This window comes from Penicillium taxi (assembly GCF_028828555.1).
Source record: "Penicillium taxi strain IBT 34144 chromosome Unknown utg000004l_segment0_segment0, whole genome shotgun sequence".
Taxonomy (NCBI): domain Eukaryota; kingdom Fungi; phylum Ascomycota; class Eurotiomycetes; order Eurotiales; family Aspergillaceae; genus Penicillium; species Penicillium taxi.
Window position 1 is genome coordinate 1449541 of NW_026643206.1, and position 27904 is coordinate 1477444.

Consider the following 27904-nt stretch of genomic DNA (forward strand, 5'->3'; position numbering starts at 1 on the left):
TAAGAAAGAGACAATCTTGTTGGGAAGAAGATGTATAGTTGGGGAAGGCGGAAAGGTCCCAAGATATGATGTAGCGATCCTGATCTACTGCTTATTCCCCTTGGTTCCTGATTCCCTCTTTTCCTCTTCTTCACCATGATAACCGGACTGGGCCGCAACGGCCGTTGATTCTGTGTGTTTTGTAAACTCTTTTATCTCTTTTTGATCCTTCCAACATGCCGGCATCTTTGGAGCAGATCGTCAAGGGTGCTCCGATGCCCGAAGCTGCTCCCACATATTCATCACCTCGTCGCTCTTCATCGCCACCAAATCCCCCAACTTCAGACCCACTGGCTTCACTACCTTCGTCTCCGCCCCAAATTTACTTGAATCTCTTAATCCTTGAAGCTTCGCTACGGTCGCAGTACCTAGCGCTCCGCGAACGCCGCCGCCAAAACACGTTCTTCCTAGTGCTTCTCGCAGCTTGGATTGCCTACTTTGCATATGCTCTCTTTCTCCGTCCTCGAGAGGATGGCCGAGGTGTTGGTGGTTCAGTATATTGGGTCGTGGAGATGGGAGAAAAGGTAGCTCTGCTTGGTGGGGTTGTGACGGCATTGCTGGTCTGGGGGACGGGACAGTGGGAGCGTGGAATCCGTTGGCCCCGGCGCTGGCTGGCACTCGCCAATCGCGGCCTGCGCACTATGAATACCAAGATCATCGTGATCCGGGGGCCCTGGTGGAGGGAGCTGTTATCCTACCTGTCCTTCTTGTTCCCATTTTACCTACCCTTCTTCCCCTCCCCTACAGGAAACTTCCACTTCGTCGAGCGTCACCCGTCTGAGAAGCGTTCGGGTCATCGTCAGCATTACCAACAGTATCACAACAGTGGTGGTATGGAATCAGGTCTGATTGAAGAAGACCTTAGTTGCGGCGGCGACTACATCCGCTTGCTGCTACTTCCCAAATCCTTCTCATCTGGGTTTCGTGAAAACTGGGATGACTACCGTACCGATTTTTGGGAGAAAGAGAACGAGCGTCGAACTCAGCTACGTCAAAAGATTCGCGAGCGCGAACGCCATATCGCCCAGACAGAAGGCGGCTGGCTTTGGCGTCTTGGCTTGTGGCGCTCTTCACAGCGTCACCGCATTATGGCAGCGAATTTGCACCGATCCCATGATTCAGAGCCAAAACTCCGGTCCCATCTCCATCAACCATCCATCTCCTCTAGGCCAAGCCAAGAGCTTCGACCATCTTCTGCCCGCCGTGGCACCCGCTCTGAATCATCTCACTCCCGAACTTCATCTCGCAGTTCAACTCCCATGGACAATGATGACCGACCACCCTCCCGCTCCTCTACCACAGGTCGTCCCCGACGTGGCAGCCTTACTCCCTCTGTTTCGGGTCAAGAATCAAGCCCTCAACGAAAAAGAAAGGGCTCCAAGAGTCTGCGTCGTGGTTTGTCACCTCTGGCACCATCTTCAATCCGTGAAGGTGTAAGGACATCGTCTTTTTCATCTGATGATTCTGGTGTTTTGCCTATGACTGAGATGACCGGGAGAGAAAATGACAACACACCTGCACCTGTACTCGAGCCAGGTCCTGCTGTTTAGATATTATACATCTCACCTCTCCTTCTGTTCATATCGCTATCATAGGCATAGATATTGGTAATCCGTAATTAATATACATTTGAAAGCACCTCCTACTATGATTCCACAAACTTATATCTAGAACCATTGCCACTGGGTGTGATTCATTCAGTATAGGGGTCAATCGACATGAAAGAAGTGGAAGAGAGCAGGGGAGAATTCCTTGACTGAAACTCGTCTTTACAAGCAGACAAAGAGGAGCCTGAAGGCAATGAAAGAACCTTCAATACGGATGGCTACAACTCTCCTCCCAACCTCAATTACTTCAAAATACGGCAACATCCAAACTATCTTAACCTGAACTATCTACAGTATAATCATGGTTGACATGAACTGGGTCCAAATGGCCCAGTATGACTTTTTCGACAACCGCAATTCCCCATCCAACCCAACACGATGTAATGAACTCGCAAGGACTATTGCCAGCGCTTCAGTGGTCCAGCCAGTCTATAGTGCAAGTGCAATGGTCTACTCTGTTATTTGCAGTGGCTGTGCTTCATCTTACACCAATTGCATCGTGACCTTCTGTGAACAAAATGCTAAACCAGTCGATTGGATAGTCGAACTAGCAATGGAAACCTTTAGAGACTTAGCATCAAAGCCCATATTTCACAGCAAGATGGAAGATTCTGATCCCCAGCTGAGTATCTACCTTAAGCCATGTCAGCCAAATGTCTCTCTCCTCAGTACTCTTTGCTGTCGGGTTAAGTTATCCAACAGCCACAAGGAAAGGCAAGGGTTGTTCATGAAGGATCTAGCAAGGTCTGTCTTTTTACATTTGTATGTACTGCGCATCCCAGCTAATGGATGCTATCAGATACTTTGCGCGGTCATGGTCTTGCTCGCAGCCTGTCTATCCCCCAGAACTCATTCCCATCCGACTAGCTGGCATCAGACACCAATTACGCCAGTTCGAGGGCGCAACGCCACGAATCCTACCAAAGTCAACCATGAAAGAGCTATACAGCCTTTGCCCAGCACTTTTCAATCCTGATTATCCCCAAGTCCTCACGAATGGCAACCTCTCTTTAACTAGCGTTCGCATTGGCCAACATACGCCCGAGCTGGCGAGCATTGTAGACTGGTCTCTTGCTAAGGTTCTTCCGTTTGGAATGGATCTTGACATTCTCTTCTTGACAACGGGCTATATGGATACTAAAGTCTGGAGAGACTACTCGTGCAAGATGTGGTTTCTCGCTATCTTCTGGGATCAGTTTTGGCTTGATGCTGGCATTCAAGATGTCGAAGAACGGACTAGAGTCCGCGCGATAGCAGAGGCGGCTGCGAAGATTGGTGCTATATTGCGTTATGGGTTTAGACGTCAAGTTGACGGTGCTGCTGACAATGTTGTTTCTTGGACTGGTCGTGATGCGATCTTGTTGACACATTGGATTGGTGGTGAGAACTAAGCTCACTCAGGATTGGTTTGATTGAACTTTGGGTATCTAATCAGGACTTTTAAAGCAGATAGCTTAATCTTGAATATTTTGATGTCTTTCATTGTACAATGTTCATGGATATAATATTCTTGAAGAAATGTCATAACGATCCCTCAATCTAATGACTCCGTGGTACCCCCTAATACTCCATATACCAAAATAGAACTGTGATATCATCCCAATGCAATGACTTGGAAGCAATCTCAAAAACAGGACAGAAAAGAAAAGCCCGACATTTCTCGATATGAGAAAGATTAGATACGGTAGACATTGTCGTCGTCCTCGAGGAACATTAGCAGATTCTCGTCGTTCATTACATTGAGAGCCTGGAAAGCCTCGGGCTGTGAAAAGATGTGCGCAGCACCGAGGGTTGGTGCTGAGCGAATAGCTGCATTGACTGCCTCGATCAGAACGTTGACATTGACCATATCGCTACCCGAAAAGAGCTGAGTGCCCATAAGAGGACCCAGGGCCTGACGGAAAACTGTCAAGCGGGCGGGAGTGATAGGTTGGACCGATGAGACAGTGGACTGCGAGTCGTCGGTCTGGGACTGCACAAGCTGAGATGCAGGCTGAGAAGATGCCATAGACATCTGAGACTCGCTCTGAGTCTGCGTACGGGTGGTCTGACTGGTCCGTGTGCGTGAGGCACGCGGGCTACCGGATGAGTAGAGACTTTCATCCTCCGGGGCAAGGCTGGCAGCACCATGAGACCTTGTGCCCCTCCGTCCTGGTGTGGCACTCGAATGTCCACGGAATGTGGAATCGTCACCACCATTATCACCATCGTCACTTTCAAGATCGGGCTCACTTTCATCGTCTGAGTCTGAATCGAAGGTATTGGGCTTACGTCTCTTATGACGCTCGACCTCAACTATTTCTTTGAACATGGCGAAGCGCAGAATAGCTTCGGCGTGCTTGGCATCTTTTTCATCAACTCGGTTCGACAACCGGGCCTTGGCATGCGCAGTAGACAGACGGATCAGAGTTTCGAGGGTACGAGGGGTGATGGGTGCAGTACGACGCTTACTACCCATAATTTCTTCATTTCGTAGAGCAGAGTATGAGACGATAATGTGGTCGGCAGCACCCTTGGTCAGGACTGGCTTGACTCGCGACTTGGCGTACTGTATATACTTCTTGATGAAGGGAATGCTGATGATTTCCACGTTCTTGCCGCGGTTTCGACCAGTATTGACCATGCCACCGTGAAGCATAACGTTGAACTTTTCAAACACATCTGTAGGCTGGTTGGAGTCACCGGTATCTTCAATACCCACGCCCAGTGTCTGGTTGAGCTGCTCTCGGACGGGGGCACCCTCCTCAGTTCCGGGTTGGCGGTATCGATGCATACGCAGAACGTGTTCTGATATGGTACGATCTCTAGCATCTTCAATGTCATCTGTCACGACGAAAAGCAGATCGAAACGGGAAAGAAGAGAATCAGGCAGAGCGATGTTTTTATGTGGGTCCTTGTGAGGGTCATATTGTCCGTACACGGGATTGGCAGCCGCGAGGACACTGCATCGGGCGTTCAAACTGGTATGAATTCCAGCCTTGGCAATAGTGACTGTTTGCTGCTCCATGACTTCATGAATGGCGACACGATCCACATCACTCATCTTGTCGAACTCATCAATACAGACCACACCACGGTCACCTAGAACCATTGCACCGGCCTCCAATCGACGCTCGCCGGTCTCTTTATCCGTGGTTACAGCCGCAGTCAGACCAACACCTGAGGAACCTCGACCAGTGGTGGCGATGGCTAGAGGAGCAGTATTCAACACGAAGCGAAGCAACTGAGACTTGGCCGTGGATGGATCACCAACCATCAAGATATTGATATCACCACGAAGATGGGTACCATTCTCCAGGTTCTTTTCCATTCCACCGAGCAGCATAAGCAGAATAGCTTTTTTGATTTGATCGTGGCCGTGAATACTGGGTGCGAGCGATTGCGATAGCAACTCGAAGACATTCTTCTTCTTGGCGATCTTGTTGATGTTTCGAATATCTGTATCCGTGATAGTAGCCTGTGCAATGCCACCGCCACTCTTTGAAGAAAGTTGGATTATATTGTTGGCCATCACAAGGGTGCGGAATGTCGATGAGCCAGAGCCTGCATTACGACTTCCTAGTGTGCGATAGATACCCACTAGCTGAATTCTATCTCCAGGTTTAGCCTTGTCGACAAGATCATCATCAAGAATGACATCAACACTTCGGGGTAGCTGGCCGGCCGGTGCTCGTTCGGGCATTTCCTGTATGGAAATTGATTGATGGTCCAAAAACGTCGAGTAGCCATATTCGGTGATAAGCTAAAAGAAAATCAATATCAGACTGCGGTTTTCTATATTGCGATTAAAGGGCCTTGCTTACTGGTCTTCCCTCATCATCTTGCTGGGGGTAAACATTCAAACTTGTGGCACCGCTCGCAGTCATAGTCTGGTCACGATACCGTCTTGAGTGAAAATTTCCATTTGCCTCGCAGTAGTGAACACTTTGAATAACCTTCGGTCGGACCAGAGAGCACTTTGTGACAATTCCCTCGAGGGAGACCATCCGATTCAATTGATCGGATCCAAGTGTGCGAGGATTGCAGGAAAATTCTCCGAAGGCTCCAACATAAGCGCAATAGTAGTTCTACCGCAATGACTTCAATCAGCTCCAATTCACAGTGAATAATGTCACGTCGATCGGAATACGCACGGTTTCGCTCGCTTGTTCTTTTATGGGACGGTTTGGCAAGGCCTTAACCACGTCCTTCAGGGCTTGGTCGAAGGCTTGTGAGTAGTCGAAAGGGGACGTCAGAAGACTAGAGGAGAACAATTAGTTTATGAAATTGAGATAAGAGAATGAGACTAATTTACCCTTCTGCTAGTTCGCGGTTGTGTGCTCGGATTTCGTCAAGGCTGACCTGCAGGAACATTAGCAACCTTTTCCCATTTTTTTTTCAGGGGATAAATCCACGTACGGTCAGTCGTCGCAGACCTCGATTGAGCATCACCAAAATGTCTGCTCGAAAGCTGTTTTATAGAGTCAGAAATTGCAGGATTGAAGATATTCTGATATCACAAACCTGCGTGCGTTCGCATTTTCTGATAATAAAAAGTTTGTTAGCTTAAACTTGGAACGCTCTTGAGCATTATAGAACGACTTACGAGGATCAAGAAATTCAGTTGCAGCGCGCACACGATCCTTTGAGACCTCATCTCGTAGCTGAAAGCCATCCATGGTTGGGGGTTGTGTTTGGTAGTGGTGGTTGGGAAGAGAGGAAGAAAGGTCTTGAGGTGGGGATAAGCGCGATCCGAAGATTAAGACGCGTATAACACGTCGCGTCGCGTAAATGAAAAAACCACTTTAGCCCTATCCATACTACTCCACCCTACCCTCTCTTAGTCCAGACTTGTACAATCTACAATGAAGATGGATTTCAACTACCTAGGTTGTATTCAGTAGTTGAGGGGTGAAATAACCTGGAAGATTCATTACATGTAGATCAATCGAAAAGATATTTTACATAGTATGTTACATGGACAGGACAGGATATACAGGGTTCAAAGTGAACAGAAAGCAAAAACAAAAAGAAACAAGCAATATGGATACATGGTTCAAGAATGCCTTTCATGAAGACTTCCTTCTGTGGGTGGTTCAGCGGGCTGTGTGGTCGATTCATCTTCTTCCCCTTCGGTCAACATCAGTTGCCGTTTTCTCTCAGAGCGTTTTACTCGCTCACGTTGAGTGATGCGGCTTGAATAAACAATCTTCTGAGCAGGAGGCATGTAGACTTTGCGAGTCGATGTCTGTTCAAAGTATCCAACCTCTGATGAGGCCTGTGGGTTGCGTTGGGTACGCAGTTTGCGGTCAAGGCGAATTTCCCTCTGCATGTCAATGATATCGGCGGGGGCAAGAGTGTCCTCCAAATCAGACTTGATGGGCAGATCATGATCAAGCGTAGTGTCGACCCTGCGACCAAGAATGCCTTCGCGTGCAAGACCAATCTTGGTGATCCGTCGCCGCCGCTTTTTATATTCAGACTGATCAGAGCGTTGACGAAGGAGCACACCCTGAACCTTCTCGCGCATGTATGGCAGCTGGGCAATCACATCCATCGTCAGTGGTGCGACATCATAAAGCCTCTGCAGTTCATCACTGCCAGTCAAAATAGATCTTTCGCGAATTCTGTTCAATGCCGCTGCAATATGTATCACAGTGACGTAGGTGGGCTGCATAAACCCAGGTGCAATGTTGCTCCAGTACCTATTTGCAGTTTTTCCGAGGAAATGCTTGGACTGCTCGGGTTTGCGAATGTCTTCCAACATGTACACGCTCCGCGGAACACCCTGGGGTTTCAAGCCTTGGCCAGTCTTCAGTCGGTCCCAACCGGGGAAATTAGGCATGAAGACTTCTTCGAACATTCGGAGGGCATGCTTTATATCGGCTAATCGATCAGAATCTGACAGAACCTGCACCCAAGTTGCCCGATTGAAAGTTGACAGGGCAAAACCTGCGGCCTCGATTTCATGCACCACTTCGGAGATTTTCTGCAGTTCATTTCGAGACGCTAATGTCCGCATATAGATAGACAGAGGTCGGGACATGTAGAAGCGTTGTGATGGGAGAATCTTGGGCTCTCTTTGTGGAGAATTCAGAGTGACAGGTAGAGAGGCCAGACCAGTATCATTATCTGCATCAGCTTGTTTAAGGAGCTCGTCAACATCGATTGGAATGGCCATCTTAATTGTCCTCGATAGTGTAAGTTGCCAGAATTCTTCCACTTTTTCGAACTGTCCGGCTTTAGAGTGAGCCATCATCATAGCGACGATAAGACGAATAGGCACATTATCATAATAAGAGCTACCTGACGAGGCGACAGATGACTGACCGGAGACATACTGGTCAAAGACGGAGATGGCCTGTTCAATCGCTCCTTTATCGCCATGTTCCTTGATGAGATTTTCGACGTCCCAAACATTGAAAGATTTGCTAAGAGCCTCTTGTCGAGAATTGGAGGATACAAACTTGCTTGCCACAGTGGTGATGTCAAACTGTGAAATGATATTCAGTAGTGACTTTTCTGCGAGCCTGGTAGTGCGCTTTTGCGAGGTCGCTGGGTCCTGCTGAAGCTCGGGACTAAGCTTCATGATATCTGACAGCATTCTTGACCCGCTAAATCGCTCACTAAGCTCGTGGAAGATGATATGCACCATTTCGAGATTACCAATCTTGAGATAACCAAGCAAAATGATAGCATAATGAAATTCCGTGGCTTGCATGGTGTGTCTCCTGTGGAGACGCCGGAGAGTCTGGCGTGCCATGTCTGGTCTGTCTGACAAAACCATATTAAGCATGATAGCCGCATACGTTGTTCCATCTGCTTCCAGTCCCGCATTTTTCATGTGCTCAAGTACCCGATAAAAAGACGTATAGTCAACTTTAAATGCATATTGCATTAGAAGAGAATTCAACGTGCGCATTGGAGAGCCTTTGATGTTGAATTTCATGCATGTGTAACAGAACCGTTCGGCAAGGTCCAATCGACCATTAATGAAGTAGACATGGACAATCGGTTGGAGCATATCCATAGTTACAGACACTCCCTGTTCTCGGGCCTCTATCAACAAACGCTGAACACTTTCCACATCACCTCGACTGGCAGAAGTTCCCATAAGCGTGGTGATTGTAGCGGAATTGGGATTCACTCCGGCTTTGAGCATCCGTGAATAGGTTGAAAAAGCACCAGTCAAATCGTTCCGGGACATATATGCTGCAATGAGGATGTTCCAACATTCTGTTATGGGTTTGAGGTGAAATTCCTCCGATATTCTTTTGAACAATTCGATGGTCCCAGGGAGATCATCATTGCGGGCATGAGCATGAAGGAGTGGAGTTATCAACTTGGGATTTTTTGGAGTTCCATAACGCGCAATGAACTTCTCGAAGAGAAGATTGGTTTGCTCCACATCTCCAGCCCTGGAGAATATGATCATGGCGACTCTAAACTGCTCGCTGGAGGGTCGCTGATGAAAAAATGTGCATTCGTCGAGGAAGAAGCGGACGCTGTCAGTCATGTTGAAAGCCTTGAGCTTTTGCAACTGCTCATCGAAAAATTTCTCGCTCGGTTTCAAATCGGGTTCCAGTCGACGCATATGACGGTAGATCACGAACGACCGAGCCAACGATGACCTTGAAGTTGATTGCAGGGATTCAATCATTGCAAAATAATGTCGGGGCTCCAGGATGTGCAGTTCTTGGTACTGATCCAAAAGCTGAAGTAAAATCTCTAACGAGGTCATTTCCAAAATATTGAGTGAACTGGCGATTCGATTAATGAAATGGTATGCAAGCTTGCGAAGGGAAGCATTATCGGGCTGATTTGATAAGAAGTCTCCCAATGAAAGTGCATCGTCGCAGATCTCCAGTTCATCAAGATTGGTGATAAAGATTTTCGGAGGTGGTTTTCGCGAGTTTTGCCAACGATCTGGCTGTTCAGGCGACCTCCTCAAGTCCCAGATTTCCTGGGCGTTCACCCAATCGTGGTGATTTACATAGTATACAAACGATAACTGGCAACAAACGTTGCCAACCCCTCTAGAAACTGCTTGTTCACAGATAATGTTCAGTTTTGAGGGTTTCTTGCAAGAAAGCTGAGAGATGGTAATGTTAAGGAAATCCTGCTCGGAACGGCTCTCAGGTGCAAGATTTTCGAACAGCTCCCAGGCTCGGTCTCGGTCCACAGTTTGTTGAGAACTTTTCAAATATTCAATCAATGCTGAGCGAGCTCCTGAGGGTCTATAAGCCGCAAGGTAGAGTACCCAAGCCTTGTCAAACAATATATCCGTTCTTTCTGTTGTTTGCAAGAGCTCGAAAAGGTCTTTTTCCGCTTGAACAGATGCTTCTGTTTCGCCTGTTTCGTCTGTTTCTTTCAGTTCCCATAGTTGCTCTGGGTTATTGACAGAGTTTCGATGAATATTTGAGGTTTCTGATGTGTAGGTCCTTTGAAAGCTGTTGAGCGTTCTTTTTCTCCGGCGCAGTCCCAGCCGCTTCGGAGAACTGGGTAGCCGCAAGTTCGCGTATTCTTGGGTTTCTCGTGGGTATAGAAAATCTAAAAATGGTAGGACTGCATCGTTGCTCATTTTGCTACCGAGCGACTGTTCGGAGGCAGGATATGTAGAGGATCCTGGCGGCGGTTGAACAAGGGCGAGATACCAGCGGTCAGCATCTCCTCCGCTTCCATTGTGCTTCCAAAAATGACGAGACAGTGTTCTCCTGGTTCGAATAGCGCCATTGGAATCTCGAAGGAAACGCCGACCTGCGGTCTCAAGGCGACTGGCCGCTCGTTCGAGCATCACCCCCGGATTGTCGCGAGTGGAAACACTGAGATCACCAGAGACAATAAATTAAACGCATTGTTTCGTGCCCAGGGGCCCAGAGCTACAAATGGAAGTTAGTGACTGGGATGCCGAATCGTTTTTTTTTTTTTTTTGCTGATGGTAGAGTTCAAACGAGGTTGTTTGGGGGTGGTGCCATATCGTACCGAAGAGACAAAAAGACGAATTGAGCGTGGAAAACAAATCAAGTTCGAATAATTGATTTGCAGTAATTTTTTCAATTGCAGGACTTCTCAAGATAGACGAAAGTTTTGAAGCAGCAGATATAGAAATCGTGCCACAAAACAATTATGAAGCTTACGGCTCAAGACAAAGGTTCGGAGGTGAAATTGCCGCCAGCCGGGCAATTCGTTTGGCCGAAGCAGCGCACCGCCTTCATCGCAGCCCACCAAACCGATAACTCCACATCTCCTCAATTTCTTGTCCCCATTCCTCTTGAATAAAATGGAGATTACTGATTACATCTTTAATGAGCGAGAGGAGGTGATATCCGTAGGAGACTACAATGCCTACCGTGCACACGCCACTCGAAAACTACACAAACTTCACAAGAAGCTTGGGCAGGCTACTTCTAAAGGTCGCAAGTATACAGCTAAACCTGCTGTGACTGCTGAGAATGTCGGATCAGATGTGGCGTATGTATCTCTTCTATGTGATCTTATCGCAAGGTTAACCCGTCTTTTTTTCCTTTCAGTTACGTGCATCTTCTTCTTCTCGGGTCCGAACGAGCGTGGGCACACGCTATGCACATGAAATCGACACACTCTGCAGATCCATCGGCCAAGGGCATCTCTGGCGCCGCTCGAAAACACATCATCTCCCGATTGAACAAGGCAACTGGATATGCGAAACAGTTGGTCTCGCTGCTCCACGAGCAGTCAGTCTCGGGGGCAAGTGACATCGATATCCTCGAAGCCCGAGCTTATTTAGCTACCATATCCGGAGCCTTGTGTCTGGAACAGAGAAAGTGGGAGCATTGTCTTCGTCACTACGCCATTGCACGAGTAATCTTTACAGCTCTTGGCCAGAAAGTCAAGAAAGATGCCTTTCGAGACCTTCTTGCGGGGACCGTCGATCCCAGTTTGCGCTATGCCGCTTACCAGATAAAGCTTCCTCGCTCCAAGCCAACGTCTTCGTTAGCTATTGAATACTTCCCGTTGGATTCGGAAGTTAGATCTGAAGTTGAGAAGATTGACTCCTCCTGCCTCGCGGAAGAAGCAGCCGGAACACGAAGAACCGCCGAGGGTGATGTGCAACAGCTACCTGAAACCGTCACTTGGAGAAACCATACTGTTTCACTTGAAGATGCGTCAATTTCTCAAGCTCTGGCTGCAGCCTCGGCGGCAGAGGCTCGTTTAACTGCTTGGTTGGCTGGCGCTGGCAAATCTGCCACCTCAAAGGATCAGGCTGCGGCATATGACAACGTGATTATTGCCAGCCAGGATGCTGTCGATGCAACAAAAAGCGCAATTGATGATCTTGTTGTTGAGGGTGTAGATGCCGGTGATAAAAGGCTGCAGGCTCTGCAGATTACTCGGACCGCTGTCAATTACAACCTGGTAGGATGGCGAGTTGGGCGCAATCGTGTCTTGTGTGGCGGTCAAGACGGATTGACATTGGACGACTATCAAAACAACAGTAGCAAGGATACTAAGCGCAATGGGGGCAACGGAAATGGAAAGAAGCTGAGCAAGCTACGTGAACGAGTAGTGCTGTATGACTCGACTCTACAGAGCTTGGACTTTATTCTCGAGTTGCCAGGTGTCGCTGCGGATTCCCTCTTTGTGCAGGGTCTTGAAACGAAAAGACACTACTTTCGCGCACTCAGGTAAGCCCCGTCAAAGGTCTTTATTTGTTTTCATTCTTTTTGACTAAATAATTTTGTGCTCAGATGTCTGGCTCTGGGTCGATCTTACAGCATTCTCGACAAGCCAACCGAGGCGCTGGCACTCTTTGCACGAGCACTCGATCTCTCTGGTGGTGCCACTTCGCAATCCTCTGGCAGTTCCGATGCTCCTCCACAGCTTGATGTCTCACAGGCACAAGTTAACACTCTGCAGTCTACTCTCCGCGGGCTGGAAGCTCAGTACCGTGGCCTTGTCACTCTGGAACGACTTGATGTCGACCGCAGCTCATCCCCGCAGCGCCCAATCGTGGAGCGCCTGCACCAGTTTGAAACGAAAATTGATCTCAGCAACCTGGTACCGTATCCACCGCAGATGCAGCCAGTACCAGTGAAGCCATTGTTCCTAGATGTGGCATGGAATTACATTGAATACCCTCGTGAGAAGGGTGCAGTTTCTCAGACTCAGGTGCAAGCTCCGGCTCAAACACCTGATGAGAAGAAGGCCCGCGGCTGGTTTGGATTTGGTCGATCGTAGTCATTCATAGCGTCTAAGATCCATATATGAATTAAAATGGGACTCTTACCATGTTACAACGATCCCTAATTTGTATAAAGCATTCAATGGGTTTCGGCCTTAACTATGGCCATAAAATTGGCCGCTTTATATTCATCTAAATCTATTAAACGTTTTAATATAGTTTAGAAGTGGCATATTGTCGAAGAATCAAACCGCTGTGTTAAGATGTACGCTCAATTCCAGAGGATTCTAAAGTATTATTTCAAGACGAAATATGAAGATTTTCTGCTCCGTATATCCGTACTTCGTATTCCGTAATCCTGCAGCGTCCCCTGACTAACTAGTTTAGGTAATTTCTCTCCCCTCTCCACTTCTTCGTCTCAGCAATTTCAAGGTTGGCTGGAATTTTTATACACTCCTCGGAAAAAAAGGTTTCCTTCTTTCGTGACCTTGTCGGATATCATGGCCAACGTCACGAGCTTTGTCTCACCGTCTGCGGACGCGACAGCCTCGCCTTATTTCGTCGCGACAGGCTTTTTGGGATCGGTTCTGGAGGGCCTCACTATCTGGAAGTTTTTGTTGACTCTGTTCGTCGGCGCCATCATCTATGATCAGTGTGAGTTGAAATTCTCTTTCGAGTTGTCGTGACTGGTCCTGTTTTGCGTCCTTTTAGTTTGATTGTTGTTGGAATTCAGTCAATTGTTAATGCCCCTTTTTTCCACAGTCAAATACAATTACCTCAAGGGCAATATCATCGGTCCAGCCTTCAAGATCCCATTTATGGGCCCATTCCTGGAATCTGTCAACCCCAAGTTTACCGAGTACAAGGCAAAATGGGACAGCGGCGAACTCAGCTGTGTTTCGGTCTTCCACAAGTGAGTGACTTCCACAGACACATTTTCAGCATTGGACTCGACAATGGTGTTCATTGAGACACATCTTTCAAAAAATTCGACTAACAATTGCTGTAGGTTCGTAGTCATTGCGTCGAGTCGTGATATGTCCCGAAAAATCTTCAACTCCCCCACGTATGTAAAGCCCTGCGTCGTGGACGCTGCCCACAAGCTCCTCGGCAAGACCAACTGGGTCTTCTTGGATGGCAAGGAGCATGTCGATTACCGCAAAGGTCTCAATGGCCTCTTCACCCGTCAAGCTTTGGCCACTTACCTTCCCCGCGTCGAGGAAGTCTTGACTGAGTCCTTCAAGCGCTTCTTAGAGAAGTCCGAGTCCTTGAACCACCAGCCCACCCCTTGGATGCCTGATTTCCGTGAGCTCATGACTGCATTGTCTTGCCGTACCTTTGTCGGCTACTACATGTCCGACGAGGTGGTCCAGAAGGTCGCGGATGACTACTACCTCATCACTGCCGCCCTGGAGCTGGTCAACTTCCCCATCATCTTACCCTACACCAAGACTTGGTATGGCAAGAAGGCTGCTGACATGGTCATGGCTGAATTTGCTAAGTGCTCTGCAAAGAGTCGTGCTCGCATGGCTGCTGGTGGCGAGGTCCTTTGCATCATGGACGGCTGGGTTAAGGCGCAGCAAGACTCTGCCAAGTACCGTGAGAAGATCGCAAGTGGTGTCGCCGTTGACGACTCCGAGAAGCCTGCTCAGGTCCTCCGTGACTTTACCGACTATGAAATTGCCCAGACTATCTTCACCTTCTTGTTTGCCTCCCAGGATGCCACCAGTGCCGCGTCCACATGGCTCTTCCAGCTGATGGCCGACCGCCCTGAGATTCTTGACAAAGTTCGCGACGAGAACCTCAAGGTCCGTAACGGTGACCGCTCTGTCCCTATCTCCATGGAGCTGCTCGACAATTTGCCCTACACCCGCGCTGTTGTTAAGGAGACCTTGCGCTACCGTCCTCCTGTCATCATGGTGCCATATCTGGTCAAGAAGGATTTCCCTATTACCGATAAGATCACCGTCTCTAAGGGCTCCATGATCATCCCCTCGGTGTGGCCCGCTGCCCACGACGAAGAAGCATACCCCAATGCCGACTCCTTTGACCCGGACCGTTGGATCACCGGTACTGCCGAGCAGCAGACCAAGAACTGGCTGATCTTCGGCACGGGTCCCCACTATTGCCTGGGTCAAACCTATGCTCAGCTCTCCCTGGCGGCCATGATCGGCAAGGCCTCCATGGAGATGGACTGGGAGCACACCCCCACTGCTCTGTCAGAAGAGATCAAAGTGTTTGCCACTATCTTCCCTCAGGATGACTGTCTCCTTACCTTCCGCCCTCGCGCTTGATTCTCCAACGTCTCTTGAAAATTTCTGAGTTGGAACCAAGATCCGTACAGAAGGGCTCGGTCATACCAACTCATCACAGCATTTTCTGTCCTGGAGACGGAGGCGCTGTTTCACCTCTTTCTTTCGATCTGGCTTGATACCATCCTTGGTCTCAAGAATAGTCCGTCATGGTTCATTACACAGAATTTCTCCCCCTGAACCCCCTATAGACCATTCTCCCCTGATTTTGTACAAAGCAAAGTATCTATTTGTCAAGATATTGGGAGAAACTTTCTGGGCTTTCTTTTCCCTCTTCTTTCTGGAAATGGAGTCACCGAGACTCACATAGAATAATATTAATTGAACTTTCTTGTTTTTGATTTGTTAGTATATGTGCCGAGTTGAGGCATATGTATTGAGATAATCAACACCTAGGTAGATTCGTGAGAATAGTAGGTCTCCTAGAAGGTTCAACCTTGGAATGTGACGGCAACCAGAACAGATTCAAGTAGCAAGTAGGTGAAAAAGAACATTCCAGCCAGACAGGCTCCTATTTATTCATTCCATGAGTTCCACACTTTTATCTAACCGAAATAGCATGCATTGCATGATCAAAGCGGACAGTGGACCTCAGACCTCATGGTCTGACACGCCCCCACACGATTAGGGGTTAATCATGTACGTTGATGCCTCGGATGGATGATTCTATCTATGTCGTAAGTCTCATTGGCCTGCGAAAGAGCTAGTCGACCACTGAGCAGAAATTTAAATGGATGGTCTGTATAATAAGGAGCCTTTCAAGGTTGAAAATAGAATGCGTAGTTCTAAGCACTGGATGCTCCTCCTACCACATGTACAGATACATGAAGTCATTGCCCTCACATAAATGCTTGAATAATCTTGATTCTGATGTTACATTTCATTATCCAAATAAGCATATTCAAATATCCCAAGTGGTTCGCAGCTGCTATATAAGTGGGGCCTGGAGTTATTTTATCCAATCACGATCTACAAATAAACTGGCCCAACTAAGGAGGCGGTCACAGAGCTGACATCACAATGCATCTCCAACTCTACCTCCGCAATTCCACCTTCAGAATCAAATAATGGCTACATCATTACAATCAGCTATGCGGCGCTCGCTAGCAAGTATCTCCAAGTCAAACCTCAAAGCTGCAGTCTCGCAGCCCGCAACTACCTCGGTTTTCCAGCGCACACGTCTCCCAGTCAGCCGAGGACTCAATTCCTTCTCCCAGAGCCGCAACTCGCTCACAAGAACAGGTCACCGGACCTGCACAGTTCCACAGAATACCCCAGGTCTGCGGAGCCATGTGCGTTATACCAGCGATGACTCCGGCCCCGTTTTCCGGCAATGGGGATTTGAGGAGGTACGCTCCACGATCAATCCATCTTAGAGACCCATCAGAATCTAATCTTTTCTCTTTTCTTTGGAAACAGGTCAACGCCATTATCCCACCTGCTCATGGCTCTGTAATCCTAGTCGATGTCCGTGAACCTGCTGAATTGAATGGAACTGGAATTATTCCCTCTGCCATTAATATCCCGCTTGCATCGCAGAGCGATGCGCTATACTTGAAGAGCGACGAGTTTGAGACACGCTTCGGGTTTCCTAAGCCGGTTGTTGATGCCGATCATCAGATTGTGTTTTATTGTAAGGCTGGTGTGCGCGCACAGGCTGCAGCACAGTTGGCTGCCCAGGCTGGGTATGATCCGGAGCGAATCGGAGTTTATTTCGGGAGTTGGTTGGATTGGGAGAGGAACGGGGGTAGGGTTGAAAGGTGGGATGGGGATGATTAAATGAGAAGCTACCTTTCAAGGTTGGAAGTATGGTCAAATGGGCTTACACATATGTACTCTTTAATCCGTACATGTAGATCTCATGGGAATTAGCTGTAGAAAATTGACTTTTACTATTTCGAGCTTGCACGCTGACGCTAACCATGGAATTTAGCTCGGATCTAAACGAATACTCGAATTAATCTGAAAGCAACGATACATATTTGATAGACCACCTCAAGTATATACAGGTGGCTTTTTGGTCCAATCCATTTACTTCGTAATCGTTCATAATATGTCCAGGTTGCAATCATAAAATAAAATGAAAAACTTTTCCGCTTCTTTGGATGGCAACTTTTATATCTTGACATCTTGCTGCAAGCTCTCTCAATGAGTGCCACTCTCAATCCATCTTATAGACCAACCCACGACTGAATGAGATTTTGTGGTCAGGCTCACTAGGACATGGATATGGTGGCCTGGCTGGTTTGTACAGATGTTCGGAATGGGATTGCATCTAAAACGTAAAGGGAAATCGCCATGCGCCGCCTGTTTAAATGTTTACTTCACACTCAAGGAATGTCAAAGACAGGCTTGAGCTTCTTGACCAAGGCCCATTCGTCCATGGAGACCTCAGGACGGTAGAACTCTTTGAGAGTGTCGATACTAGCGCGGGAAATTGCTGAGTACAACAAGTCCTTCTCTTCCAACTGGCGGCCGTACATGGGCTGATTGGGACCTTCAATCTTGACGGCAACAGAGGGCTGACCCTTTTTGCAGACTGGGATAGCCTTGTGGTCACGCTCAATGGATGTACTGTAAGAAATAGTTAGAAAGTGAAAACCAAGCTAAAGTTAAATGAAAAGGAAAAAAGGTGGGAACATACACTCTACCAAGGTGCACAATCTCCTTGCCACCAGTGGCATTGGTGCGGACGGCAGCCAGAGGGGTGTGCAGTCGCAAGCTTCCATCAAGAACATCAATACCAATAACAATAGGATCCTTCTTGTTGAACACAGCAACCGGCTCAATAACACAGGGGAAAACAGCAAGTAGCTTGCTCTCCTCTTTGCGCTGCTCGGTAATCTCAGCCATATGCTTTGTGAAATCATCGAACAGGTGGTAGATAATATCCGCAGTGAAAATCTTCACACCGACATCAGCGGCGTATGCTGCAGCATCTTTGTCGACCTTGACGTCGAAGCACAGCATGACAGCATACTCCTTGGCCTTCTCCAACATCGTTCCGGCCATAATCACATCACGCTTGTAAACGGGACCAATGGAAATGTTGGCCACAGGGATCTTGGAGACCTTCAGGAACTCCAGAAGAGCCTCCAGGGAACCCAGAGTGGAAGCCTGTACGGTAACACCACGGTTATCGGTAGCGACACGGCTCAGGAGGTTCTCCAGATCGGTCATGACTTCTTCCTCAATATCCTCTTCGTCATCGTCGGGTCCAACAATAAGCAGACGGGAACCGGCGATGGCATGCTCCAAGTCGTTAGCGGCAATCTTAACACCAAGAGCAGCCTTGACCTCCTTGTTATGCACGTACTGAGACTTCAGACGCAGCTCCTTAAGCGGTGCCGGCGTCAACAGTGCTCGAATATTTGTTGAGATAGGTCCATTCAGACCACAAAGCACAATCCGGTCACCCTCACGAAGGATACCGTTGGACAAAATCACATCAATAGTGGTACCGAGACCCTCAATGACCTTTACTTCCAGAACAGTACACTCAACCTCGGAAAGGTACATCAGAGAGTTGGTCATACGCTCCTGACTCAGAGTAGTCAACAACTTGAGCATGTCGGGAATACCCTCACCAGTGTGAGCGGAGGTAGGTACTAGGGAAACATTGCGGGCCATGGATTTGTTCTCGAAGAACAGCTCGGAGTTGAAACCCTGTTCGGCGAAAGCGAGCTTGGTAGTCTCCAGACGAGTACGGAACTCGTTCTGGACACCCTTACTCTGCATCGCCAGACTGTCCTCAAAACCGTTGTTATCGATCTTCTTCCAGCCGTATAGACGATCGATCTTGTTCAATGCGACGATGAAGGGAGTCTTGCGGTCACGCAGCAAACGCATCGATTCGAGAGTCTGAGGCTCGAGACCGTGCATGATATCAACGACCAGAATAGCAATATTGCAAAGAGATGAACCTCTTGAACGCAGATTGGAGAAGGACTCGTGACCAGGGGTATCAATAACCAGAAGACCAGGAATCTTGAACTCGAATTTACCATCCTTGTTCACAACGGCGGTCTTCTGCTCCAGGGCTTCAACGGGGAAGTAAGTAGCACCAATCTGCTGAGTAATACCACCAGCTTCACCTTCCTGAACGTTGGTTTGACGAATCTTGTCCAGAAGCTTGGTCTTTCCGGTATCGACGTGTCCCAGAATACAGCAAATAGGAGAACGCAGGTTGTCCTTCGAACGAGCTGCCAATGCCTCCTCGTGCTGCTTCTTTCTTCGCTCAGCAGCCTCGGCCTTTCTCTGTGCAATGGCTCTTTGGTTCGCCGATTGCTCTTCATCTTCGGAGTCTTCTTCAGAAGATGAATCATCATCCGAATCATCTTCCGAGTCTGAGTCTTCGGCAGCCTTCTTATCTTCAGAGGCAGCAGCAGTAGCAGGCTTCTTCTCCTCTTCGTCATCTGTGGGAGCGTCCCAGCTGTCCTTAACATCGTCATCGTCTTCCGCAGCCTTTTCCCAGTCATCAACGGCATCTTCCTCTTCCGCAGCCGGAGCGGCGGCGGCAGCAGCCGCGGCCTTGGCCTTCTCTTCGGCTTCTTTCCGGCGTTTATCTTCAGCTTCACGCTGGGCACGAGCTCGCTCGGCGGCAGCTTCAAGGTCAACATCTTCCTGCTTCTTACCACCCTTCTTCTTGCGGTTTTCGTAAACAGGGCGCTTCTTCTCGGTGCTGCCTTCTTCAAGACCGGCGACCTTACTACCAGCTGCAAGCATCTGCTTCATGCGCAGCTCATTTCGTGTCTGGGCCTCCTTTTGGGCCTTTGTGAGAAGCTTACCCTCTCGGCGCAGCTGCTCCTTCTTTTCACGTTCCTTTTCTCTCTTCTTTGCACGAGCTGCCTCAAGTTTCGCTTCTTCCTCTTCTTCCAGGCGCTTGCGCTCCTCAGCAGCAGCCTTTTCTTCAGCCAGGAGTCGCTCCTCTTCTTCCCGCTGTTTCCGCAGAGCCTCTTGTTGCTTCTGAAGAGCAGCCAGGTGAGGGGGGAGCTTCTTCTTCTTGCCGGCAGTCGCAGCAGGAGCAACGGCCTCTTCAATCTTAGCCTCGACGGCTTTGGTCGGTGCCTCCTTCTGGGGAGCAGGAGCGGCCTTCTTCTTAGAAGCAGCCTAGTAGAAGTAAAGCCTCCAATTAGCTCAGGCCTTTGACTTTGGAATTAGAGGTTAAGAATATTACCTGTTCCTTCTTGCGGGCTTTCTCACGTTCTTTCTTTTCTCTTTCCTTCTCCTTCTTAGACTTCACGCGGAATTCTCCGTCATCCTGAGCAGGTTCTGCAGGTGCAGCGACTTCCTTGATGGGCTTTTTGGGCTTTCCAGCGAACACATCGTCCTCGTCGAAATTACCTTCCTCAGGTTGCTTGCTAGCGAGGTCATTGACGGGATCTTCACCCTCGACAAAGTCGTTGGTGGACTTTCCCTTCTTCGCCTTCTTGGCCTTGCTCTTACGCAGGGCAGCCATCAGGCCACCGCCACCACTTGTCTCCTCATCATCAGCACCATTCTCGGGCTGATCAGCGGCCGGGGTCTCGACAGTGGGAGCGGACTCGCCGAGCTCAGCCTCCCAATCCTCCTCCTGCTGCTTCTTGTTTCCCTTCTTCTTAGGCGCCATTGTGTTGATTTAATGTGTTTTTTGAGGGTTCACGTTCCGGATCGGGCGGTGATCGGAGGGATGCAGTTACGCACAAACGGAGCTAACCGTTCACTTGCGTTCAAGTAACGTGGATTCACGGCCTTCTAAGGGAATATTAATGAGGATAGCGGAAAATAAGATTTCCAATCATAGAATCCCAGCAGATAAAGACAAGTTGATAGACCGAGGGGGGTGGGGAGTGGAAAAAAGAATTTCGGGAAGAATCAATTAATGGTGGGGAACAATGCAGTGTGGATTCCGCCGCAAGCTCTACAACGCCTTTTCCAAGGTCGATTACTTATGTGGATAGGACTAAAAATAAATTACCTAGGTGATAATTGTTGGGGTATTCCCTTCTTGTGTTTTCTTCTTCACGAATAACTAGATAGCATAATAAAACACATTCATAATCATCAGACAGCAACTTCTAGAAGTTTCCGCATCCAGGCTATAACAGATTCAGTCGATGTCTGCCCTAACAAATTAAGGGCAAGTTCGTTGAATAGCTGATGAGCTGGGTTGGCTGTAGGACTAGATCCCAATGACTCAATCAGCCGCTCGAGGTATTCAGGGCCACGATGAGCAAGACGAGCAAGTAGATCACCATCAATATGATAGTTGTCTAGAGAAAGCGGATTCTTTCGCCCCGCAGCTTTTGACAAAGACGGACAAATGGATTCGTCCTTGCAGCATATGTTCTGCAGTAGTTGGAGTAGTTTTGTCTCATCTTCAGTGGGTAGAAGGAATCTGTAGATGGATCCATGTACGCTGAAGCCATACATGGAGTCTGTTTGCTTGGATCCAGAGACAAATCGTAGAACCGACTCAGGAAGGTTGGCTTCTCTCAAAGACTTTTCAAGGTTCAAATCAGTCCAGCTTTGATTCTTATCCTGCAGTCTCGCGACACTGACTCTTCCACCTCGATGGCTCATGAAAACCACTGGTGGAACTCCAGGACGTACGAAATGAGCCAACCCATCACGGGCCATTGCATCCCAGCTTCGTGCTTTCAGATCAGCGCCCTCGCTCCCAGATTCATGAATAACTTCAAAAATTGTCCACGAGTTTCGGGCGGTCATGACAAAGACAATATTATCATGGATAGATATCGAGACGACAGCGGAGGTAAGCGTACCCACGGCACTTCGACGCCACTTCGTAGATGCATTTTTGGCCGACACTGGTATTAGTAGGTTCCCAGCTCCGATGAGAACACTATCTCGATATGCTGCCATCGCACGCACAGGTCCGTCAAGTCGCCGGGTGTATTGAGTAACGCAATTGACACGTGAAGGGTCTGTTAAATCCCGTCGTGGGGATAGAAGAATTAATCTGCCATGAGAACTATAATTTCGAGCAAGCGCAGTCAGTAAGATGTTGTACGAAGATACTTTAAAGATTCTGTTGAAACCGGAAATGAACAAGCGGCAGGTCTCGGGAGTAGAGGAGGATGCAGCAGAGTAGAGAGGGCATATGCATGCTAATCTCAAGCACAAGCTAAAATAATCACAAAGAATGTAAGACAGTAGGTATGAACTTACCTTGGGGTGAGTGAGGTGCCGATTGCCACCATGTGATAAGTTTGGCCGTCTCTTTCAAAAACCCAGTCTAAAATACAGTTGATTGACTCGCCACGTCCTGACTCAGGTCTCCACGGTTCAGTGCCATCCATCTTAGCTCTGTCTCGATGCACCACAGCCTGCTGCGAATCAGGGTCAATAAACTCAATGTATGACCTTTGCATGCATGCGAAAACAGCTTCTTCTGGGTCCGCGACTTGAATGATATCGTAAGATACAATGAGAGACCGTAGGATAGGCGAATAGATCAACCTTTTCGGCCTTCCCGGCAGTTCAATCCGTCGCGGGACCATTTTTGCTTCTCGATTCAGTGAGCATATGAGAAGTTGCTGATCTGCAAAGCAGAAAAGATGTCCTAGAGAGGACCTTGATTCAGGACCTTGCTGGCTAATCAGCCCGAAGCCATGAAGAGTCATCGGGAACCACGCGGGCTATATGAGTTAGACACAGAAAATTCGAATAGCAGGGAGAATTTCTGAGAGCATACATTATTCTGGTCGGTGATCCAAACTCGCCGTATAGAGTAATTAGAGGGGATGCAATCGTAATTGTACGAAACGTGCCAAAGCTCATCGTTGCATGTAAAAAGAGCAAAAGAAGTCTGACCCTGAAGTTGGATAGATGTCGTCCCAATTCGATTTGTATCTCTTTGTTGCAGTCCTAGAGCAATTTTAATTTAGTATGATCATTCTGATTCAGGAGGAAATTATTCGAACTTACCAATCAGATCATCAGCATTGAAGTCGATTTCATATGACACGAGAACTCCACTCCGCAGACCACAGAGCAAAAAAGCCCTCAAGGAACCATTTGGCGTGGTAGTGCGAATGACCGCGAAGCTTTCGATCACTTTTGAGAGATCAGCATCTGTATTTAAAATAGATGTCTCAAAAAGAAAATTAAGGGTCTCGTTTTCAAGCACGAATACTGAGATTGTGCCGTCAACATTCCCTGCAAAGATGAATGACATAGCGCCGAACTTCTGCAGAGATAGGCAAACAGGATCTTTGTTGATATTTGTCGGTTGACCAACTTCCAGACGGATATTGTCATCAGTGGCAACAATCTGGCTGAGGTAAAGGTATAGGTTGTCATCACGGCGGACAGCAGTAGCTATAACCGAGCTTGAGTCACCAAATGCCACTGCAAGGATTGAAGTACTTGAATCATGGGGAATGCAGGCGTTCAAACAGGTTGAATGAGGAACAAATAGGTGAGTGGCCTTTCCAGAGATCTGAACAATAACGCCTTCGAAAGTGCAACCTGCTGCTATCGTCTGCTCAGTACCTAGTCCTGTCAAGTCTTCGTCAAGAGCACTAATACCCTCTTCCTCCGAATTAATGAAGAGCAGCAAGGTCGATGAATGGTCGGATAGCAGGACGTAAGTTCCACCATTGGAGTCGTCAGACATGATCCACATATCTCGAATATTGGGAAGATCATCAAGGGGTACTGTAATTCCAAGTTGAGCCTCAATACCATAGCGGAACTCGTGGAGAGCTCCGTGACTCGAAGATTCAGTATGCCCAGATGAGGCGACTGAACAGGCGAATAAGCGATTTCGAGAGATACCACCGTGAGAATTGCTTTGCAAGTCCGACGAGATCATGACAGCATCTCTGATAGGAGCCCAGTTGATGAATCTCTGGACGCATCTCGGCTGGTCTCGCGCTTCTTGGACGAAAAGTCCACCTTCTCCCATGCTTCCTGCAGCTAGGATGAAATCACCACCTTCGTACCCCATGTCAAGGACGTCAAACGCTGTGTCAACATCACAGTTGAGCTGACCCAAAGAATCTTGACTTTCTAGTTCACCTTTGGTGCCGAACTCAAGGTAATAAATCCAACCGTCCTCGCGACAAAGATAAATTCCGTCATGTTGCTGGCTATACATCCAATTGCGTGCCGGTCTTGCCCAGCGCGTCCACATCGCAGCCTCGCTGATATCAGCACTTGGTGCAATGAGGGGATATTTTGTGGAGCGAGAGAAATCATCAGATGAAGCATCCGATAAGTAGACTGTCATAGAAGTGGTGGTGACGAGTAGGAAGGAGCATTCCTTGGTCAGTGGAACAACCATAGTTGGCAGAGTGTCCTTCTTACGGAGTTTAAATTCCGCTATTTCTGGCTTCTGGCCTTGGTTTTCTCTCCATGTATAAGTCACAGCTTTTACGACTCCATCTTGCTGGACAATCAGGAGCAACATGATCCTGTTATCATTGACGGTATTGGGGTAGAGAAATTCCATGAATTGAATATTGCCATCAATTCGGTAGAAACGTTCCTATATAACAATATGAGCTTTGAGTAAGTAGATCTCTCAATACAGCAAACATACCTGGCTGATTGGATCTAAGATGTTCTGATACATCTGCATGTGAAGATCATGGGGAGATTTGAGCCTGAGAAATCCAAAGAAGTCATTTGACGCACTGACTGCGACAGCACGAGATCTGCTGAGCGTTAGAATCTGCAAGTGTTCCCTGAATAAGTATGCTCCTTACTTGGGATCCACTGCAATATGCCTACCAAATCTCAGTGGCAGGCCAATATCAACCGGCAACGGTCGACGAAAAGTCACGAATTCACCCTTATTTGAGGGCGAACAGTACAGAAACAAAAGTTCTTTCATATCGATTGAAAGAACGAGGATCTGTGAAGGGCCGTCATAGGCATCACCTGTTTGGATTTGAGTCTCCAAGGAAAGTTCGGTGCCCACGTTGAGAACTTTCGCTGCGATTATGGGGCCCCGGAAATCGGTCTTCTCCATCACACCCTGCAGGTATCCACCAGGCAAAGCTTGCTTGATTTGAACTCGACCCTCACTGACAAATACGACATCATTGCGATTATTGTTCCGAATGCGAGCTGGTAGAATCCATCTAATCACAGGGCTAAGAGAGATAGTTTGGGAGAGAACTCCGGGGATCTTGACGGGACCTTCAGGGCGTTTTGGATGCGATGAACGCGTAGAAGCACCCATCTTGGGTTCTTGAAATGGTCCCAAAGAAGAATATTGGGAGGAATGATATCGAGGGTCATGTAATGTAGTCATTAGGCTGCCAAGAGGAATGTGAATTGGCAAGCTAATTCAAGAGAAAGAGGTTGGGCGGTCTGATAGAAATTTGGTCTCTCACAAAAAAGATAATTGAGATTGAAAAAGTGGGCGGAATAGTTAGACAATAGCTCAGCAGAAGCTTGTAATCAAGAGAGTAGACTCCAGAGACGTCAAATCTGAATCAAATCCAGCCAAGTTCGCGTAATTTCCTAGATAGGTAGAGACACAAACACGGCTGTAATGCGAATCAGTGCTACTGAACCATGTTGACAATGATAACTTCTAGAAAGATCCTTCAAAAGGACTGTTTCCACGTGAGAAATCAACTTGCATAAAAATACCAAGTTCAAATCGAGTCAAAGCTCTCCAACCAGATTTGATATTTCGTACTTCAAAGGCAGCGCATAGAAACATGAACTATTGGTCGTGGAGGTGCGCCTGCGGGGGTGATTTTACCGCACACGATGGGACCCCAGGGACCAGAGCAACGAAAGAAAATCGGACGAGCCCATTCAATATGACTTTTGTTCTCTAGATATGAAATTTCAGACCTAAGGTCGCAAGGCGGTATCTTGAAACTCGGGACAACGTTTTGCGGGTGAAAGAATCACGTTAGGTGTCCTGCCTTAGGCCACCTTTGTGGGTCCCGCCTTTCATATCTCGAACTTCACTGCTTCTACATCTGTTCAGCATCTTATTGGATACTTCAGGTCCACTCAATATTGAATGTTCAGTTACATGACATCAATATTGATCGAGCCTTCGATTTGTCGAGAGTCTGTGCATTCATTCTGCTCAGATTCATTCATATGAACCTTGGAGTACAGCTGAATCTCAATATATATTCTGGCGTTTGTATTAAATCAGCAACACTCAAACAATTCGTCTCATTTCATATATACAACCTCGAGGTGCTGTATGTGCCTCACCAATTGACCCCTTTCACATCTGCTGATTTACGATGCCCAAGGTTGCTGTCAACATTGAAAGTAGTTCTCAATATTGACCAAAGAGGATATCAGAGCTTTCCAAATTTCATCCATACCTATAACTGGTATTGTGGACAATGTGTCCATCCAATACAGAGTCTGGAGGTGAGAGTCCAAGAGATGAGTCGGCTTCTCTCAATGAGAAAATATCAGATACCGAAAGCGAATCTCAAGACAAATCGTGGGCGGATCAACAAAAAGAAAAAGCCAGAAAAGAGAAAGCTGAGGCCATTCGCCAAGCATGCAAAGACCGTGATGTGAATGCACTAGTTGAATTTGCAACCAGCGAAGGTGGACTACTGGAAGACGAACTGCGACAAAAAGCTTGTAAGAAAGATCTGCTGTTATTTTCCCCTTCCACATGATTAAAAGAATCCAATAGGGCCTATCTTTCTGCAATGCGATGAGAATTCACGATATAACAACTTGAAGCCCCTGGATGATCTACCACGACACGCAGACGAAGACCAAGTGCAGCTAGACGTTAACAGGTCTTTTGTCTACTATCCTAATGGTCAGTCCAACACTTCCACATAATGCTGACCGACTATCACTAACTTTCATCAAGCCGCCGAAGACGAGTTGTTGAAGAAGAAAGAGCAACTAGCACACCTCATCAACCAAGTACTACGCAATTACCCCATGCTATGCTATTTCCAGGGATATCATGATATTGTGCAAGTTCTTTTGTTGGTATTGGGAGAACAGAAGGCAGTATCGGCCATGGCAGAAGTCTCCCTTTTCCGTATTAGAGACTACATGCTTTCATCCCTGTCGCCCACGGTCAAGCACCTTCAACTTATTCCAGCTATCATTGAAGCTGTCGATCCTGTTTTGCGACAGCACCTCTCCAGCATCCAGCCATTCTTTGCCCTCGCCGCAACCCTCACTCTTTATGCCCATGACATTCAGGAATACAGTGACATTGCTCGCTTGTTCGACTTCATTCTAGCCAGAGAGCCAGTGCTAGCTATCTACTTATTCGCAGAAATCATCCTCTCGCGAAGGCAGGAACTATTGGATATTCCCGTGGAAGAACCCGAAATGCTTCATTTCACACTCTCTAAGCTTCCGTCTCCACTCGATCTGGACAGTTATATCCTGAGTGCAACCCAGCTTTTCAAGGACTACCCTCCGGAGTCGCTCCCCTTCGGGATATGGAAGTGTATCCCTTCGTGCAGTGTTCTGAAGACTTCGCGCGATCTAACAGCTCACCACACAGCGAGCGAGGCAATTGAGCTCTTTGAGAAGCAGACAAGGCAGATCAAAAATGAAGAGCGCAGGAAAAGGGCTCTTGAGTTTGCGTGGAAGCACAGAAAGACTGGATCCGTGGCTCTGGCTATCCTGGTCGGAGCTGTATCGTTTTACATTCGAAAGAAAGGACTCGATAGTTTTATCTGGACATATTTCGGTCGGGCTCAGGCGATATTCAGTGAGGTCTGAAAAGATAAGATGGGCTGGATCACAAAGTTTCGGAATGTTTTGCTATGGTTATGAAATGTAAAAGTAGTACTACGTAGATAATATGGTGTCAATTGCGACCGACTATA

At 47.8% G+C, this 27904-nt stretch overlaps 10 protein-coding genes across 10 annotated transcripts; 6 read left to right on the plus strand and 4 right to left on the minus strand.

Moving 5' to 3' along the window:
• Positions 1–215: 215 nt before the first annotated feature.
• N7495_005460 (Spo7-like protein) lies at positions 216–1589 on the plus strand (the record flags this gene model as incomplete). Its single annotated transcript, XM_057208111.1, has 1 exon — positions 216–1589. The coding sequence occupies one exon, from the start codon at positions 216–218 to the stop codon at positions 1587–1589; it is 1374 nt and encodes a 457-aa protein (XP_057061885.1).
• Positions 1590–2431: 842 nt separating this feature from the next.
• Positions 2432–3037, plus strand: N7495_005461 (uncharacterized protein; the record flags this gene model as incomplete). The annotated part of the gene is made up of 1 exon (XM_057208112.1): positions 2432–3037. The coding sequence occupies one exon, from the start codon at positions 2432–2434 to the stop codon at positions 3035–3037; it is 606 nt and encodes a 201-aa protein (XP_057061886.1).
• A 284-nt stretch (positions 3038–3321) lies between these two features.
• On the minus strand, positions 3322–6304 carry N7495_005462 (MCM DNA helicase complex subunit MCM3; the record flags this gene model as incomplete). Its single annotated transcript, XM_057208113.1, has 7 exons — positions 3322–5388; positions 5450–5713; positions 5780–5885; positions 5941–5987; positions 6045–6096; positions 6150–6168; positions 6232–6304. 7 exons carry the CDS (start codon positions 6302–6304, stop codon positions 3322–3324), a joined length of 2628 nt encoding a protein of 875 aa, XP_057061887.1.
• A 377-nt stretch (positions 6305–6681) lies between these two features.
• Positions 6682–10419, minus strand: N7495_005463 (putative translation regulator (Cya5); the record flags this gene model as incomplete). Its single annotated transcript, XM_057208114.1, has 1 exon — positions 6682–10419. The coding sequence occupies one exon, from the start codon at positions 10417–10419 to the stop codon at positions 6682–6684; it is 3738 nt and encodes a 1245-aa protein (XP_057061888.1).
• A 486-nt stretch (positions 10420–10905) lies between these two features.
• Positions 10906–12842, plus strand: N7495_005464 (signal recognition particle subunit SRP68; the record flags this gene model as incomplete). Its single annotated transcript, XM_057208115.1, has 3 exons — positions 10906–11096; positions 11156–12289; positions 12353–12842. 3 exons carry the CDS (start codon positions 10906–10908, stop codon positions 12840–12842), a joined length of 1815 nt encoding a protein of 604 aa, XP_057061889.1.
• A 444-nt stretch (positions 12843–13286) lies between these two features.
• Positions 13287–15080, plus strand: erg5 (C-22 sterol desaturase erg5; the record flags this gene model as incomplete). Its single annotated transcript, XM_057208116.1, has 3 exons — positions 13287–13440; positions 13549–13699; positions 13796–15080. The coding sequence occupies 3 exons, from the start codon at positions 13287–13289 to the stop codon at positions 15078–15080; spliced, it is 1590 nt and encodes a 529-aa protein (XP_057061890.1).
• Positions 15081–16165: 1085 nt separating this feature from the next.
• N7495_005466 (uncharacterized protein) lies at positions 16166–16877 on the plus strand (the record flags this gene model as incomplete). Its single annotated transcript, XM_057208117.1, has 2 exons — positions 16166–16447; positions 16518–16877. The coding sequence occupies 2 exons, from the start codon at positions 16166–16168 to the stop codon at positions 16875–16877; spliced, it is 642 nt and encodes a 213-aa protein (XP_057061891.1).
• A 551-nt stretch (positions 16878–17428) lies between these two features.
• N7495_005467 (putative mitochondrial translation initiation factor IF-2) lies at positions 17429–20706 on the minus strand (the record flags this gene model as incomplete). The annotated part of the gene is made up of 3 exons (XM_057208118.1): positions 17429–17672; positions 17743–20207; positions 20275–20706. 3 exons carry the CDS (start codon positions 20704–20706, stop codon positions 17429–17431), a joined length of 3141 nt encoding a protein of 1046 aa, XP_057061892.1.
• Positions 20707–21140: 434 nt separating this feature from the next.
• thtA lies at positions 21141–25290 on the minus strand (the record flags this gene model as incomplete). Its single annotated transcript, XM_057208119.1, has 6 exons — positions 21141–22071; positions 22269–22738; positions 22795–22967; positions 23028–24591; positions 24646–24760; positions 24812–25290. 6 exons carry the CDS (start codon positions 25288–25290, stop codon positions 21141–21143), a joined length of 3732 nt encoding a protein of 1243 aa, XP_057061893.1.
• A 1162-nt stretch (positions 25291–26452) lies between these two features.
• On the plus strand, positions 26453–27797 carry N7495_005469 (TBC domain-containing protein; the record flags this gene model as incomplete). The annotated part of the gene is made up of 3 exons (XM_057208120.1): positions 26453–26681; positions 26737–26868; positions 26923–27797. Coding segments are annotated over 3 exons (1236 nt in total), but the record flags the coding sequence as incomplete, so codon positions are not given.
• Positions 27798–27904: the final 107 nt, after the last annotated feature.